Source organism: Athene cunicularia (genome assembly GCF_003259725.1).
Source record: "Athene cunicularia isolate RWA chromosome 3 unlocalized genomic scaffold, athCun1 chr3_part1, whole genome shotgun sequence".
Classification (NCBI taxonomy): Eukaryota; Metazoa; Chordata; class Aves; order Strigiformes; family Strigidae; genus Athene; species Athene cunicularia.
In genome coordinates this window covers 55939131-55958230 of record NW_020799097.1, presented here as the reverse complement: position 1 = coordinate 55958230, position 19100 = coordinate 55939131, and the positions used below count along the sequence as shown (strand labels likewise).

Here is a 19100-nt window from a genome sequence, read left to right as displayed (position 1 = left end):
TTAGTTTGCAAATAGTTATATATTTTCTGAGGCTCATGGCAAGATTTGAATTACAGTAGTTCATGCTGGGTATGACTTTGTTCCAGGAGTGGCATGAATAATGCTTGTTTTTCCAGTGTTGTGAGGGTATCTGAATCTGGTCCTGTGAAATTTCAGTTCAAAGTAAATCCAGATGGATTAAATCAAGAATACTGCTGAAATGCAGAGTGACTGGGGAAAAATGAAGAGGGAAGGAAGAAGTTTGGATTATATGACTGAAACAAAAGATATACGGACATATAAACAAGTAAAAGGCATTTAGAAAATATATTTATACTAAATTAAAACTTTATTGACTAATGTTCTCCAGACAACATGATCCGACGGACTATGGTTGCATACATGCAATGAAGTTGAACACAACAGTAGTTTAACATGGAATGTCAAGCAAATTAATATAATGTATTAAATGAAACAACTTATCCGTGTTGCTGCAAAATGAAACCAAGCTATGTATCTCCTTGGTCAATCTGTGTTCAGCTAAGAGGCTATGCATTTGAAGAAACTGGTAGATTTCTTTAGCATATATTTCAAATAAATTAGCTAGAATTGTACTCTTTAAAAATCCTTTCAACTTCACTTGCAATTCAAACAAAATCTACGTGTAAACACTAAAGTTGCTAGAACCATCTAGAAGGACCTAACTGTCAAACTCGGAGTGAACACTACAGTTCAGTAAATGTGAATACTTAGAACAAGAAAAATACCAGTTACTGCAAAAGTCATGTAGGCATATTTTATTATTAATCCAGCACAAAGCATTTCTTCTAAGTTTCTCACATAAAAGACTAAAGCTCGCTTACAGTACTACATCTTCTATCATTCAAGCATCATTATTACCTATCAGGGAGATAGATTGGCTAGATGACCTAATGGGTCTTTTCCACCACTAACTTCTACAAAAGAAAATCATTCATGCCAGCAAGAACATGATTCGCTACATCTTGGCCTTGATCCTGTAGCTTTTGTTCAGGCAAAACTCCCACTGACTTCAAAGAGAGATTTTCCAGAGCAAGACATCCAGGATTAGGCCCACTTTAATTTTTACTTTTAAAAAAGCATCCATTTAGGATCCATGGAAATATTCTATAGAATTAAAAAAATATAATGACATGTGCTTCACTTGCATTGAAGGAATCAGAGAATGTAAACACCATAGTGGCCCACATCTTCACAATATGCATAAGGAAGTGTCAACTGCAAGTAATCTGTGTGCGTTTACTTCTCAATGCATGCTTCTGAGAGTGTTTTGTGTATACTTTTACCTTCACATCCACACACATACGTACACCTTTAATATACATAAAGGTGTGATAAAATTCACTAAACGCAGTTGCTTGCCTGTCTTAAGGCTTAAATCTGCAAGTGGCAGCAAACTGGATTTTATATGATGCTAATTAGATTGTATGTGAGCAGCAGGACACGAACATTGCTGTGGGCAAGAAAGCGTGGTTGCTGGTTCTACAAGTGTGGAGCCATTCCATTTACGCACATCACAAAATCTACCTGCGTGACAGGCTGGAAAAGCAGGTGACCAAAGTATTTCTTGGTGGGCCATGTCTGAAATTTGAGTTGAATGATTCAAAGGTTGTATATTGTCCTCACCGGAGCCTTTTGACAACCTGGAGGACCACATGGGAAAGTTTACCTTCAAAGTGCACTTTCTAAGAATGGAATGTTCTTGACAGGGAAATGATCAGAGGCAATCCTGGACTTTTTCTGCTTGTTGAATAGGAAAAATGTTTTCATCTTCAGGCAGCACTTCACCCTGACAAATGTGAGTTATTATTGGGTTTTAGTATTACAGAAGATTCTTTTGAAACAAACATGATAGTACACACATACACATACACTCAGATATTTACAGCCTTTCTAGAAAAACAACCCCCTACCTTAGTACTGACTACCTTTTTTCTTTTTTCTTTTTTTTTTTTTTATTTAAGTATTTAAACTCTTTAAACCAGCTACATTAAATACCAATGTGTACTGTACCACCCCACACCAGCCCCACATCCCTCCCCAAAACAGCAAGTATTTTAAAAGTTTGTTTGCTTGTTTGTTTTTATGATTCTTAAAATCTCCTGCTTGAGACTGTTAAGTACCACCTCCACTGGAACAAGATCAGCACTGACTGCATCTTCTGATGCACGTCGTTTCATAGTTGAGCAAGTACTGCAGCTAGAAGCTTAGATCTCCAGGTCGTCAGGTCGAGGCCTGCTGCTGGCTCGGCTGCTGGCTCGGCTGGGCGGCCTCTGGTCCACAATGGTGAGGGGCTGCAGCTCGTGTCCTGACGCCAGTTTTTTAGTATTCTGGTGCTCATCGGAGAAGTCGAAGGGCTGGGCATGTGAGTTGGAGATGGTGCTGCCAGCCTGCCCCATTCTGTTCTGCTCTGCGCTGTAGTTGGCCCAGTTTTGCTCACTGGCTTGCTTATTGTAGTTACGGCAGGAAGAATTGTTCCTGTCTCCGGTAACGAGCTTGTAACCCGGTGGAGACATGGGAGACAAAGGGGCGGTCGGTGAGGAGCAGCCATTGTAATAAGCGTATTTGGGGGAGCCACAGTCCTTGGAAGGGCTCATGGCACCGCTGTGGGAGTAAGGGTCGGTTTTCCCTTTGACACGATCCTTGACACCCTTGAAGAAGACATAGAAAAGCTCGATGATGTTCAAGGCCAGAGACACCAAGGACACGACCAGCATGAAGAGGATGAAGATGGTTTTCTCAGTTGGACGGGAGAGGAAACAGTCCACTCTGTGCGGGCATGGATCTCGCTCACAGGTGTAGATGGCATTCAGGCTAAACCCATAAATGTACCACTGTATCAGCAAGAAAGCCACTTCGAAGACAGACTTAAACAGGATGCTGATGATGTAAGTACGGAGCAGCCCCCCACGCATCTTCACTTTGCCATGCTCTTCAATCCCGTACTTGAATTTCTTAATTTCTATTTGCTTGAGGTGCATATCCACATTCACACCATCATTTTGGACCACCTTGAGCTCTTCTTCTCTTTTGTTCAGCTTCTCTTCTTTCCTCATTACGTAGAACACATGTGCTAGGTACAAAAGGGTAGGTACAGACACGAATATGATCTGCAGAACCCAGAAGCGTACGTGGGAGATGGGGAAGGACTTGTCATAGCAGACATTCTCGCAACCAGGCTGTTGAGTGTTGCACCGAAAAGCAGACTGTTCATCTCCCCAAGCAGATTCAACTGCTGTCCCCAATAGCAAGATTCGGAAAATAAAGAGGACAGACAGCCATACTTTCCCTCCTGCAGTTGAATAGGCTTGAACCTTGTCAAGAAGTTTTCCCAAGGCACTCCAATCACCCATCTTCACAGGATGGTGGCTAAAGAACAACACAAGGGAAAAAAAAAAAAGAGTGATGGTTAAGACAGAGCTTTAATATCTTTCATACAGTGAATTACAGAGCCAGGCTAATAAAGCAGTGATGTCAGATTTGTTTTAATTCGCGTGTTTTACATGATCTGAAGAGAAACCAGAGTTTTAATTAGTCTGCAGGTGGATTAGGAAGTCAGGGGAACTGAAAAGAGAAAGTAACATATCATGTCTCAGAGCACAATTTACAAATGAGGTTTCTATTTTCACTCCAGTTTTCAAGAAGTCCATGACAACCCACAGTTGCCACTGTGGTTGGCTCAGCTTCATTGGTGGCAGCCTCAGTTCAATGATCTACACCTTCCTCAGGTACAAAACTGCTGTGACACACTGCTGAAGCAGGGTGTGGAAGTACGTAGTGGCACTGCCTGAATATGCTAGGAGTACGCGAAACATTTCTCTCTTTTAGTGCAGTCCATTCACGGTAATTTTTATGTTCACTCTTTAAGAGAGTAAGAAAGCAAACCATAGTATAACCTAAAGACAGAAGGTTATATGCCAGGTTAATGTTAGGGTTGAATACCTAAAATTTTATCAGTGCAAAATATGTGCTGTTTTTCCTACAGCAACATTAAACTGAGCGCTTGGATATAACTACATTATGTGTAATACAATTAACAGGATAGTTCCTAATGCTACCAAATTTATACTATACTCAACTTCAGAAAAAACTTGCTATCTAAATAAAGTATATACATTAGTATTTGCAGCATGAACATCAAAGTTAGTATTCTTTACCTATAGTTTTATGAAGGAACCAAAAATAGTAAACCCATGAAGCACAACTAGGCTCATGTTACCACATTGGAGGAACTGGTTTCCTGTTTATCTGTGGCTTGATTTATTGTAGTTTCAGATTTGTATTTGCATCTTTTTGTATTTAAATTCCTTCACTTTGTTTTGAAAAGAAAAAAGATTTAGAAAAAAAAGGTGAATGAGCTCTTTCTGTTTTCAAGGCAACTCCTGGTGGGCAGTTTGCATTCCAAGTTTAAGTTGTCCCTCTCGACTTGAATTTTAAAGTGGGGCATAGGCAGCTTCTCACAGATATCTGGAAACACACAGGATGACATAAAAGAAACTAAATGGTGTGCTTGATGTTCTAGATTCCTAGGAAAACCAAAGTTTACTACAGGATTTTTATCAACTGGAGAGCAGAAATTTTATCTGCATAAAAACTTAACTTGATCCACATGAACAAGCATGTGAAATCGGGCATTTAAAAGGAAAAATAATCACAGTTTCCCCCTTTAAAGTAGATGCTGCCAGGTACAGATATTTGTTGTGTACATGCTGAGTAATCCGTTCCGGGTATTAACAGTTCTGATAATGTCCAAATTATTTCCTCCCCATTGCATCATGGATATATTCCCTAGCAAAGGTCATTTATAGAAAAAGCCCTTTTTGGGTAATTCATAAAATAGGAAATATTAGCACCAAGGAGATTTTCTTTCAAGAAGCAGTGAGTCACTGGAAACACAAGACTGTAAATCTGGCAAGCTCAATCATAACAATAGATGCCAAATAAAAACACACCGTTCCTGCCATCGGAAAGAGTCTGAGAGAGTCATGGGAGACAAGTGTTTAAAGTACTCGCTCTGATAGCTCCAAGATGTCAGTTATCTTTGAACCCCTGAAAAATACCCCAGGGCCATTTCCTCAGCCCGCTTAGTCAGCTCGCTCTGAAGTTTGCCTACTGCAGCGCGCAGACCCTTCCTCACGCAATTAGTCCTTCCTATGAATGAAGCCCCATCAAAGGATCAGACCTGCTTCACACTTTTAAATCTGGGAGCCTCCGCTGGGAGAACTACACAGCATGTTTGTCTCTGACACATCCCTTCAGCCGTCCCCAGCTGTAGTCCTTCCCGGGAAAGGCTAGTGTGTGTGTGTTTATGGGCTGGGGGTGGCAGAGCAGGAGTCAGGCACACGAGCGCGGAGGTCTCTGGAAAGTCTGGAATGAAATGTGACCACGTTCCTCCTCAAGCTGGGATTGTTAAACAGAGAACAGACTGTAACTATACAACACGTGAAGTTTGTTTTAAAAGCAAGCTGTTTGCTCCATGTCCTAGAAGTGGAAGTGGACAGAAGAAGCCTTTTTCAAGTAACAGCTTCTTGATTTAATTAGTCAGTTTTCCGATGATTTGAAACTACCGCATTAACAGACTTTCCTCAGACTCAATGTATTTTTTTACCGTCTAAATGTTATTTCAGATTGAAAGTTTGATTAAGAAAACAGAGATATGTTATTTCTAGGCAGTTACGTGCTGTTTGTTTTTTAATTACACTCCACTCTGGTCCATTAATGCAACGTGATTTACTTCAGTTTTGACCTACTTAATCCCACACCTGCAATATTTTGAGAATTTACTACCTATTTTTTTTTAATTTGCTTCAGCATGCAAAATTGCTAAGTTTCATTTGTCCTCTGGCAATATAAACTCCAGGAGGAAACATTCCATGCTTGAATTACTCATACATAGTTTTGAAAAGCAACTTTTTTTAAAGAGATCAGTTACACGCTAGCCTTTGCCAGTGATAAAAACCCCCACGTCAATTCAAAACATTGTACTGTTAATCAGATAACCTTGTGGTGGCACAAATATATCATTCCTTTGCTTAAGTGGATTCTACTGCTTTATGAAACACAGTACTTTGCTTTCTTGTAGAAAAAAAATTCATTCATTGGATCTAACTTGTTTACTTTCAGGACACTGAAAGACAGTTTTAATTAACTGTTTACAATATCTGTTTAGTACATATAAAAAGAGGTTTTGTATCAAACAGTTAAGTATCCTAGCTTTGTAAATAGTTTGGGATAGATGGCAGATAACCCTTAAAAACACTTCTTCAGCATTCTGGACTTAAACACTTTTTAATACTTCCAAACCCCTTAACTGAGTCCACTGAATGACAGAGGTGGATAACCTGATCGATTTGCACAATTTCAGTACTTCAGAAATTTAAGAATATGGCTGATGATGAGTACATGTGTTTCATAAATTCCTACCGATTATTACTCTACAGGATTATAACCTTTTTCTGAAACAGACTAAGGCTGGCCTAGTAAACTCTTTTAAAGATGGATTTCTTCCAGGTCCTACTGTGTGTGGGTAAAGACAGGAAAAAAAGCCATAGAGCAGCAGGAGATATGACAGCATTCATCTGCACGCATTTTGGATGACCACATATAAGAAATTTGATTTGTAAGCCACAATTAAGAAATTCTAGAACTGTTTTTTATGGACAGCATTCATCATATCATCTGGTTCATATTTTCCAGGAAGAATAATGCAAACTCAGTGCTGTGGTAACATGCCCAGGTCTGAGTACAATGTTACATATGGTAGTGGACAGAAGAGCAGTAAGGGTTAGAGTGGAATCTAAAATGGGATTTTGCAGCTGAAGCAGTTGGAAAACAGGCCAAAGCTTTGGTTTTCCTACCTCTCCTACTTTCAGTGTGCTCACACACGCATAAATAGGAAACAAGAGAACATTCTGGATTTTGAGCATCAATCGACTATTTCCCAAAAGCAACCAGCATTGCAGAGAAAACAGCTGAGGTGTACAACTGACGGGGTTTGGATGGATTGGAATAGAGAAGGATAGTTTTCTGAAATCTGACAAAAATCAAATGTCTCCCAGACATTTCCCTGGGAAGGTGCTGTTCATTTGTAGCTCTGCAGACTATCTTCAGTTAATTTCATCCACTGGACCTAAATGGTTGCAGTAACTAGAATTTAAAGTGTCACAACTGCTAGTATTGCTGGTGGTCAGATGCTAGAGAATCTACCCCATAGCCTTTGCCTCTCCTTGTATTGCACCCTCTCCACCCAATTTAATTCTAAAGCATAGTTGCAAACAAAGCAACTGTAAGCACTTTCTTAGACATTTTCTCGTTGTACAAGTCAGGTCTACCCTCTGTGTTACTGCCCAGATTCATCCCTCTCCTGAGTCACTTTGGAATTAAGAGAAGAAATGCTGAATTCCCTCAGGGGTCCTCGGGCCCTCTGATGCTTCTGCTTGCAGATTTTGAAATCTGGATTTCTAAAACATACGTGTGGCATAAACAGACCAGGTGTCTCCATGAAAGATAAATTCAGTGGGTAACATGGGGAGGAGGATACCACAGACTGGGGGAAAGAGCAACATACCTGATGAAACAGATACGTTGCTCAATGTCATCTAACCCTTCTCCTCACACCCACAGGAATCCTTGGCCTAAACTGACGTTCATTTCAGATTCAAATAAAATTAATCTCTCAGGCTTGCATAATATGAGAGCTGAGATAACTTCAGCGTTGAATCTGTTTGAGCTGCTGAGTGTATAAGCATTCAGATTTACGTCCAAACCAAATCCCTTGTGTCCCTCTCTTCCCTCGTCTGAACTCAGCCTGCTGCTCACCCCTCTCCCATTTGTATGCTTGTTAGGTATCATGGGTCAGTGCCAGTGTTTGGCTTTGAAGTTTTTGAAGGAAACACTTCAGTAAACATCCCAAAGACTAGAGGCATAAATTCTGCAGTGTAGTGTGCTGTCCAGATGTTAAAAATGGCAGGATGAAAGCTTCACGCAAGTCCTCCAGCTTGCTCCCTGTGTGCGCACACACACAGAAGTGAAGCACAAGGTGTCTGTAGCCCATTTTTGCCCCCATTATCAGGGTTTTTCATCAGAAATCTCACATCAAAAATCAAAAGGAATTCCTCAGACGAAAGAGGTCACTTCAGGAGGCTCACTGGTTATCGCAAGGCAAAATGCGAGGACACACATAAGCACACGATATTCTGGTTTAAGAGGAGAACGTGTTACTCGATAAGATAGACTCTTGCTTCGTCTTTCAGCTGAAGGCTCTTTTTCCTGCCTCCTCGTGTTGCTCTTTAACTACTGGCAAGCAGCAAGTAACAATTGCTGTAAGGAATCACTCCAAGTCTTGCAAAGTAAAAAGCTTTTTAGCTCTCCAAGAGATGCTGCTCAAGCATTTTTTTCCCTCTGCATTTTGGTATTAAGTCTTCAAAGTAATATAAAGAGAATGTGTCATACTGGAATATGACACATATTGCGGATCTTTTTGCACAGTTCTTCCTAGACAACTTTCATTTGTATCTACCCAAGACTTTCACAGACATCGCCAACGTGGTAAGGCATATCATGGTATCTCACATTCCTTCCCTAAAATCCCTCACCGAGGTTGCTAAAACAGAGTAACTATACACAAACCAGGTTAAAAATCCATAACCCACGTCTGGATTTTATCACATCTATTTTAAAAGAAAAGGGGAAAACTTATCAGGAAGACCACGTGTAAGTCACCACTTCAGCAGCTGCAGCATTTAACAAAGCACCTAATTAAGAACCTTGCTCTGCACACACCATTAGGCATCAATCAGGATTCCCACATGAAAGCAAAAAGTGTGGGGCAGAATCGGGACGCACTCAGGACAAGGTTTCCCTGTTACAAACTTCTGATGCAATTTCGGTACAACAGAGGAGACTGAAGCGCACCTCGTTTTTTTCTTTAAAGGAGCTCATTTAGCCTGAGACAAGTAGAGAGAAGCGATTTCACCCAAACATTAGCAACAAGTCTGCAACTCAGCCCTGCGCTTACAACTTCACAGCAGTTTTTCCTTCAGCGGAACAAGGTTAAAAGTTGTAAAAGTGTAATATTTGAAGGAACGTATAGACATATCACAAAAGAAAGCAAAGAATTCCTACAAGTTTGAACTTAGCACTTTAAAAGAACTTACGCTTTTATAGAGGTATCTTTTTAAACAAGTTCAACTATCAGCGCTGTAACACAAAATTCTTCGGGTGAAAAAAAAAAAAAAAAGTGTTTTCAGAAGAAGTGATACACAAAAAGATGAAAAAGGAAAACTTTCAACTTACCCTTGCTGATCAGCAGTGAAACTGGATCAGAATACTTCTTTGGAGGGTTAAAGTAAAATGGAAGAGCACGTTCAGGCACTCAGACCTGTCTATTTAAACTTTAAAAGTCTACTGCTGTTTTGTATTTTTCATCCTTCCTTCTCCACTAATGAAAGAAAAGTGCTGATACCTCGTAAAAGTTTTTTCTAACTTGGAACACTGGGAGAGCTTTTAACAAGTTTTCAAGCCTCTGACTGTGAAAGAGGAGGGGAAAAGGAGGGGTAGCAGCCCAGGAGGAGGGGCGCTCTGCAAATGGAGAGGAGGAAGGTGGGGGAGGAGGGACAGAACTGAAGGCACAGCAAAAACCAGCCCGGGGAAAAGGAGAGAGCGAAGGCATGAAAGTCCACTCTTGCTGATGTAGCAAAACAAATAGAAGGGCAGTCAGCAGCCAGCCAGCCAACCACCCCCCACCCTCGGTCACTGAGGGCACCTGGGTGGCAGTTTATCCAGATCTGGGCTTGCCCAGGACAGATGAAACAACTTCGCTCTCTGGTGTGCACCAGGAGTTTCACTGCAGAGAAAGGGAAAAATGCATGAAAGGGATTAATGGGTAACCAGCGTGAACCTCCTGGATGCTGGGGCTGGACCGCAGAGCTGATGTCTCCATTCCCTCCTTGCCACCATGCAGGAGAGGAAGCTCTCTCAAGCCCTCTCTACTTTTTGTTGTGAACACTGTTTACTTGGGTCTATTTCCTTTACGTGCATACATGAAAGTACACACCAGGAGCAGCATGTTTGTTTCTACAGGAGATACCCATCACACATTTTTTTATTATTATTTGTGTGTGTGTGCATGTGTCCATCCCATGGGAGAAATGAAGAAATGATCTCACATTCCAGGAAACTCTTTCCAGGAAACTTCATAAAATAAAGCATAGTACAGAGAATCAGTCTAAAATAGTGAGGAGAAATGCTCCTGATAATTTTAAAGTGCATTTTACGGAATAAAAGCATGCCCCCAAACCAATGGGTTTCATTAGAATGAAACTAGTTTGGCTTTGCTTCTGACTAGTCCCTGGTTAAATGCACCTTAAAAAATGCCTCCTCTGTAGAACAGAGATGAATTTATTTTTTGCCTGTGTTAAGCTCCTCACACATGGAGTCCAAACTGCATTAGTAACTGGTCTTGTACTTGTTCATGTCATGGGATATTAGCTCCTCTGTGGGACCGCTTAAGAGCTTCTCTAGAAAGGTCTGTGGTTAGATAGTTCTCAGTCGAGTTTTGCATTCTGAGTTGTACCAAACTCATCTGGGTCTCAATTAATGGTATTCTCGTGACTATTTCTGGGCTCAGTAGTGTGGGTGAGTATATTTTGCTTTTTAAAGGCTATAAAGGAGATAAGAAGTCCAGTAATAGCCATTGAGAGGTTCCCAAATAAAGGTCCTCTTTACAGTGTCTTCTTGAAATAATGTCACACTCTACAACACAACCTAGATATTACTGCTTATTTTTCACAGCCCTTATCTACTGCTTTTCACCCAGAAGTCTCCGGAGAAGAGAACTAAGACAAGATCTTTGTAGAAAGATAGTCAGCAGGGAGCTTTGAAGCTGGGAAACAAACACACACGGTCCTTGCTCTGGAGCTGTTTGTAGCAGACCACACTGCCTCCTGTTTGAGAAAAAGAGCTAGTACAACTGTACACTTCCCATTATACAGAGAGAGATGGCTGTTTTCCCTAGCTAGCCCCTTTTCCTTTGATACTGGCTGTTAGTTTTGACAGCTTTTTTGGTCTTTACAGTTGTCCAAACCATATGGCAAAAATAAACCTTTTCTCTGTGTTCTCCAAGTATTGTTTTAAGGTTGCTTTTCTGCTTCACAGTAAGGAGCTTTGTGCTTAACAGGCTGTGGGCCATTCTACTTGAGAATGAAAAAATTGTAATATAAAACCCATAGTGTTTCACTGGTTTTGTGGCTATAGTATAGACAGTGAGCAGAATACACATGCTCCTGCTACTGCCCCATAAAACACTTCTTTTAGAACAAAGTACAAAATGCCACCAACATGGCTATGTGTGTGCTGATGCTGAGACAATGAGGAGATACGGGATGTTGTATATGTTGATGCTGAAAAACCTGCCCCTTAAGAAAACAGAATTATGCCAGGAAAAAAAACTTGAATTATATCATGCTACAATACAAATATCATTCCCTGTCAAAGCTGGCAGGATCACGGGGTCCAGCTTGCCCGATCTTGCATTTTGAAATGTATCTTCCTGCATAGGCTTTGCAGTTTTTCAGACATTCTGTTTTTAAGAGAAGGACCAAGAGGTATTTCTCCACTTAAACAAATGAAGAGTATTTGTGAGAACCCCAACACTCTTAAAACCCACTTGGAAAAGTGTGTATGTTGGTAACAAGGGAAGAATAATATTGCATCAATAATAAGCATAACACTTTATATAACGCTTTGCTATAACATTATACACATGAGAACAGAAAGTGTTTCAAGTCTCCACCATGATAGTATGTAGAATTAGGAAGAAGTATTATTAATTCTGATAAAAATGCTTTGGAAACATCTCTTAGATTTTGGAGATACGTCTCCATGATCACATTTCACAGCCTATTACCAGAACATATTCAGCTTCAGATGATGCAATGATCTACCATTGCAGAAGGCTACCAGAAAGTCTCACATTCATTTCCATTGCAATGGAAATCAGCTTTTCAGATTGAACAGATATCTTCACACACAACCCCTCTTCAGCTGAAGCTGTGTTCAACAGGAAAGCACAGGGGTGTCAGAGCTGAGATATTTGCAAGTCTGTTCTTAATTTCAGACTAAGAGATGGGTAAGAAGATCACAATTAGATTTGAAGCCTTATATTGTGGAACACAGACTCTTTTTACATGACAGAAAGGAAGATTTTGGAGCCCAGAGCTCTCTGGGACCTGTACCGCCATCCGTTGGCATTTTGCCTTTTGGAGCAAACAGCGCTGTCTTGTGAAGCAACCTTTCAGCGTGGCAATGCTAGCACTCCAGAACCTGTTTGTCTTTGGTTGGGCAGGCTACAGCACAGTCCGTACAGGCACGTCCGCACTGTGACCCACATGCAGTACTGGAGCCTAGGCTCCACCAAGTGCATCTCTAGGACTGACCCTCAGGGTGACTTCCACAGGGTTTCTGTCCACTCTTGGCTGAATCCTTGACTGAATCAGTGAAACAGTTGAGAGCCCATGGTCCTGCTGCTCTTTTTCTACACAGACTTACCAAAGGGAACCATAAATTGGATTACTGAGTATTTTCAGACTTTGACGCAGATTCATGGTTAATACCATGTCACTTAGTCCACTGTTTTCTTTCTATTTATTACATGAACACAAGTAAGGAATTTTATACAGAAAGTTTTTCCTTATATCACCTTTAAATGCTCCCTCAAAAATAGTTCAGTAAGCTGATTCACCAGGAAAGCCCTAGTGAATATTTCATTTGAAAGGCCCTCCAGTCCTTTGACCATTACAAAATTTCCCATTGATACCAGTGGGGTTTACGGTCTACTCCCAGTTAAGCATGTCTGTGATTTATGGAGCTCTTAAGACAAATAGCATGTCTTCACTTGTTCTCGATTTCTTTGCAAAATTCACTTCCCGGTACTCCCATGCACAACACTGTCCTCATACTGTGCCATTTGGGAGAGGAGTCCATGGACCGAGTAAACTGAGCTGAATATACAGTAAATTGAGATGAATATACACATGCAATACAAATTTTTTTGGGTGCCTTTCAAGGCAGCTATGCAGTCACTCACATCCCTGGATGGCATGTAAGCTTTGGCATGTTTTCACCAATATCCCTTTTCACACATTTGGCTTTAAAGACAGACTTGTGAATAATGCATGGCCCCGTTTCATGCCCTGTTGAGGTGAAGCTTCTTAGAACATCCAAGGAAGAACAATGCGGTATTTCTTGATTACCTAAGCACATAAATGTGCAGACTAATGATTTTTTTTTTTTTTTTTTTAAAAAGCAGCCAGTGGTTTTTGCATATTAAGGAATTTACGTCACATAGAAATATAAGACAGCTTTGAAGTTGCTGGCCACAGCACTTGCACGTTCTCTCAGCTGGAGCCCAGTGGAAGCTTCTGCACCCTGCACGGTGGGGTCAGCAAAACACAGCCTTCCCTCCCTGAGTTTCAAAGGGTCATTCATTGTTTGTTCAAAGCAAAGGCAATTAAAGGAAATTATCATCCCTCAAATTGAGAGCTGTGCCCACTTGGGTAGGTGGCCCAGCACATAGCATATAAGAGATTATTTTCTGATAATTGTAAGGATAGTAATAATAAAAAGTAGGATAATCACAAGAATGTCTCTTAGTGAGAGCACTTGCCATTCCTTGTTGAAACTGGTCTCTCAGATTCATTTACTACAGGGCTATTAAAGCTAGATATTCCCCAGGGGAAAAAGAGGCTTAGTCAGCATGAGATAGATTCTGCTCTTACTGATCTGCCTGCAAAAGAAGAAAACTACTATTTTAAAAGAGACCGTGCTGGAAATACATCAGCACTGAAGCACCTCAGATGAAAGCGTGGAGAAGTTCTCAGTGACAGATGTCGTCAGATTAGAGCTCAGCCTAGCAAATGGTCACTATTCTCAAGAAATATTTTTGCACTGTTGCACAGTCATCTGTCTAGAATCTCAGAGTGTTTTATAAATATTAATATAGTACAAATTACGTTATATTAACCTCTTTTATGGAGATGGGAAGTTTGTCATTGAGGATATCAGCAGCTCGTCTGAGTCATAGACAGCTCATGGCACAACCAGGATTAGGAGGAAAATTTCTTAATACCAGGCCCCATCCTTTAAGTGCCAACTTTTTCTGTCCTGTTCTCTAGTTGCTTTTTGAAATATCAGCTAGCAGTGAAAACAGTTAAATGGATATTTCTTTTTAAAATTTATGAGGATTGCAGAGAAGGAAAATACAGTGTTCAAAGTTTTGGATGATTGTTTCCTTTCTGTTCTTTGTGCTGGTTGGTGCCTGCCACTTTATACCACTAAGATCTCCCCACAACTTCTTCATGGTGATACTTAGCTTGCTCACTTTCCCATGCTACATTTAGAAAGATTAATTCCCTCCTGGCTCACTGATGGACAGAAAGGGAGAAAGGTAACACATGGAGGCTCAGATGCTCTTCAGCTGTGTCAAGAAACTTCTAAACCTCATTACAAACAGCTAAAACACCAGAAAAATTGGTCTTAAAAGGGTTTATCCCAACACTGTAGCTGATTCCAATCTGTATGTCCTCAGAGCTAGCTGCCCCTCTAGAAAGACACTAGGAAACCATTCAAAGAATGAAATATGAGTTCACAGATCCTTATGAATTTGGCTCCACCTTCTGTACACAGTGAAAATAAACATGAATTATATTGGATCTTGAACGTCAGTCAAGATTTTTGTTTGTTTTATTTTCCATTTCACTTTCAAAAATCCTACACTGAGATGGTCTTCTGGTATTTTGTGAGCTTTTATTTCTTTACATTAGTGGTGAGGTTTTCCAGTTATTTGGTTCCAAAGGATGGGAGTCAATATGGCCATTTCAGGTTTCCAAAACGTAATATAGTATGAAAGTAAGGTGGTCTTTCACAAAACAGTCTAAATTTCTTCAGGTGATCTTGCAATTTCATTACCAATGTAATAAAATAAAATTTCAGAATATGTATTGACACTGACTGCTATTTACTCTGATGGGTAATCTGCCTCACTGAATCCAATAAATCTGCATGCGTTAAGTACTACCCAGCAATGTAAGTAAAGGCTATACAGCCAAATTTGCACAAATAAAAGAAAATCAGAGTAGGTAAGTCTCCCAAATTCCTACCCAGTTAAAAATGACTTGCACCTTTACTAATGAAAAACATTTTATTTATTACCAAACAGAAAATCAGCTGTTCAATAATCATTGTGCTTTGCATGTTTAGAAAAAGTGAGTGGTTTTGACATAATTCTGATACTTTTTATCCAGGCATTACATATAGAAACTGAAATCCTGTAGAGATTGATGAGTTTTCCATGTGTGGCTGAACCATGGGACAGAAAGTTTGGCTACTTTGGCCATGTCAGAACAGCAAAGGGGAAATGTGTGAGCTTCCTTCCCCTGAAGAAATCTTGCCTTTTTCATCCTGCCCTCAGAATATCCTCAGATTTTATTTAATTTTGATATTTGATCTTCTCATTTAAATCATTCCAGAGCTTCACTTGCCATTTGAATTGATTTGGTAATGGGAGGCACTGTGTTTTAGTCACAGAGCAAAAATTTTATGTTTAGTTAGGCAGTATCATTGGTTACAGTGAATTAAATTGAGCTGCTTCAATACTTAAATAAGCATTGAAGTCTAACCAAAAGGACTTTTTATCCAGAAGATCAAAATGAATGTTTTATTTATGTCAGTTATTGTTTAATACTTGGAAGTAAGTCCCTTATTTCTACCACTTTCTACACAGAAACAGAACTAGAATCAATTATTTATAGGCTCTCATTATTGCATACATTTGAATAAGATTTGTTAATCACATTATTCATTTAATTTCTTTTATTCATCACAAGATCAGAGAATGCTTGTAGGCAGCCTTTTCCTGTAGGTGCAAGCATTTTTAGATTGACATGTGGGTTCATTCACACACATTTAGCTGAGTGACTGTGTACAACCACCTGCAGACAGCCTGTGCTGGTCATTTTAAAGTCTTCCCACACAACTGCTACAGAAACAAAGAGGATTAGCTTTCCTGTCACTATTTTTTTTTCGGCTGTGGAAAAGAGAAATTTAATGTCACCTAAGAAAATGGGCCTAAAATACACTATCTCAAAAGATTTCTGAAAGACAAAGGCAGGATGTGAGATGTACCTGGTTGAAAGGCAGAGGCACGAGTACTATTTTTTTTGACAGCATCACATGTTTGAGGACATGGACATTTCAAGGCTTCCCTCTCATTTTCCCTACACCACTCTGTTACTGTTTGCTATACAACTGCATATATGTTGGCCAGAATCATCTGAGGAGCATAACTGCTTCTTTCTTTTGTAAATCTGCAGGATTAACTGTGTTGTAGACATGAAAGGGTCTGCAAAGAACCAAACATCAAGACATTTTACATAAAAGCAAGTAAAAATTATTGATAGGGTTGACTGCTTGTAAAAGCACAAATTGATCAAAAATAGACTACTAATTAAGAGGTTCCCATAAGAACAGTTTGGGGAAAAGAACTGGAAAATTAATCTACTGGAATTAGCAGTTTCTGTTATAAAATTTTCCCAGAAAGAGATCTTCCAGCATAATCCATGCATCCTTTGCCCAGGCAGTAAAGAACATCAAGTCCAGTAGTCTGCTTTGAATTTAAATGTATATACATTCATTTATTTAATTTCTTGGAAATTTAAAAATTAACAGAACTGGGAAAAAAAAAAAAGTAGTTGTTAAGTCACACAGTGTATCAGTAATTTAATGACATGTACAAACAAGGCATAAAGAACATAAAAATCCCTGACTCCACAATTCAGGCTGGGAACTGCTCGTTAGATGTTGCTAGCACTGTTCAGCAAACATGAATGGTGCATAAGGGAAAAGATCATATAAGAGATAACAGTATCTTTCAGCTATTAAACTTTAATACAAACTACATTATATCAAACGCATGCTAAAAGCACAGAGAATAAAATCATTTCAATAAAGTGAGAAAAATTAGTTGTATTGAGCATTAAACTAAGGGCTAATTTTTACATGCCAACTTCGAATAATAAACCACAGCAGCTTTACAAATTTCCGAGGCTGCATTCAAAAGAAACAACTTTTCAATTACCTGCCCTCAAAACTAACACTGGCATATTATCCATAAGCATAGTTCTTGTAAACTTGATCGGAATAAAAACCAAAATGGGTACCAATAATCTAGACCATTCCATAGTTACAGAATATTTTCAAAAGATAGGAATGCAAGAATTAATTCAGTGTTTTCACAATCCGTACAGGTTATATCTTGAAAATTATTCTGTTTAAAATCTAAGTAAAAATTGTTAGGCAAAGCCAGTAAGATGCATTGCCTATGGAAAAGAAGTATCCTTATATGAGTGCTTTTTAAGGGTGATTTAGCGTAAGCATTAAGGATGAGAATGAATACAGAGTTTAGGTCATACTACAGATGCAGGGAACTGAGGCACACAAGTCCTAGTTTCTGGCCCAGCAGCCTTCCCCTGATGATTACCAAGCTCTGGAAAAGCAGAACTGCAAAGCTCAGGCAGCACCTGTGGTGCTCAGCATGCCCATAACCACCCCACATTATGTTGCCTGGAGCCCCCTTCCCATCCTTGCTCTGGCCAGAAACCCCAAGAAACCAGAGGTACCCCCACCTTCCTCCTTACAGAGGCCCTGTTTTGCCACGTATTGTCCGAAGCAGCCCAGGACAGGCTGCCATGTGGGGCTTCCCATGCCATGCACTTCTTCTTGATTGAGTCCACTTGTGATTCTGCTCCTGCAGCTGCTGAGGTTTTTTGCTAATTATTTAGTGATCAGAACACTTGTCCCCAAAGTGGTGAACTTGCTTGCAAACCCTGCTGAGACTGTAAAGTCCCAAACAGTATCTTTAGTTTCCAAGCCACTGCTTTAATTAGCAAGACAGAGGACAACTGAAGGAAAATGGATGCATCTTTTATTCCTGTAGAGAAAGCTGCATTATTTTGAAAAAAAAAATGTGGCACTTAAGGACATGGTTTAGTGGTAGAATTGACAGCGTTAGGTTTATGGTTGGAATTGATGATCTTAAAGGTCTCTTCCAATCTAAATGATTCTATGAGTTAGTGAAAAAGAATTTAAAAGTTCATTAACCTGAGAAATAATTCAGAAAAAGAAAAAAAGAGAGAGAGAATATTTACATAATACAAACGGGCTTCTGCTTGAACCAGCACCCGAGCCCTCAACTGCATAGCTAAACCTCCCATTTTTATTCCTGTTTTCTTTGAGTGTGCGCAGAAACTCCAGGAGCAGAATGACATCTCTCCCCAGGGAACCTGAGCTCCCTCCTTCATGCAGAGAATGACAAGCCAAAGAAACTCTTAAAGACTGAGAGATGGTATTGTATTACTGCTACTAGCAGTTTAATGCCACACAGAGAAACAATCCCTGTGGAAGAAACAAGATTCTGACTTCTCTTCACCCTGCCAAGCACTCAAACCACTAAGGCAGAAAGTGACGATTTCACCCTGCAAGTGTCCTTTTTTTCCCCCCACTGTTTTCATTAAGTCTCAATTTCAGTGCAGAAGCTCAGTTTCAGGAAGAAAAGACTATACATGTAGACATATATTTGATACACATATAAATATCTTTCAGGTATGTATATGTTTTGAAGTTTTATGTCAGGAGTTTATTTTGTGAGCAATACAAAATTCACATAGTAACAATTTGCCAACTTTTCAGTTTTGCATTTTTGGAACATATAAAAAAGAGGTGTGAAACAGTAGGTTTCCTCTCCTGCCTATCTCCCAAAAGGCTTGGAAGAGAAAAGCTGACGGCCTGTCCCTCTGTTCATACAGAACATGCATGTTTTCCAAGCAGTAAGCAAGAAATTATAAGCCAGAACTTTCTTCATATACTGAATTATCTGCAGTTCATTGTCTCCATTCAATGAAAAATAAAAATGTTAAATTAATACTTTAAAAATGAAATTTGAGGAAATTTGGATCATTAGTGTAGTATATTTTCTTTTATTTTTTTGACTAACTGCAAGATAAAAAGGTAGAAATCCTAAGACTTTCACA

The 19100-nt window shown here is 39.7% G+C and overlaps 1 protein-coding gene across 1 annotated transcript; it reads right to left on the bottom strand.

Moving 5' to 3' along the window:
• Positions 1-309: 309 nt before the first annotated feature.
• On the bottom strand, positions 310-9567 carry GJA1 (gap junction protein alpha 1). Its single transcript, XM_026845403.1, has 2 exons — positions 9313-9567; positions 310-3387 (listed from the first exon to the last, which is right to left on the bottom strand). Exon 2 carries the CDS (start codon positions 3369-3371, stop codon positions 2226-2228), a length of 1146 nt encoding a protein of 381 aa, XP_026701204.1. The 5' UTR covers positions 3372-3387; positions 9313-9567; the 3' UTR covers positions 310-2225.
• Positions 9568-19100: the final 9533 nt, after the last annotated feature.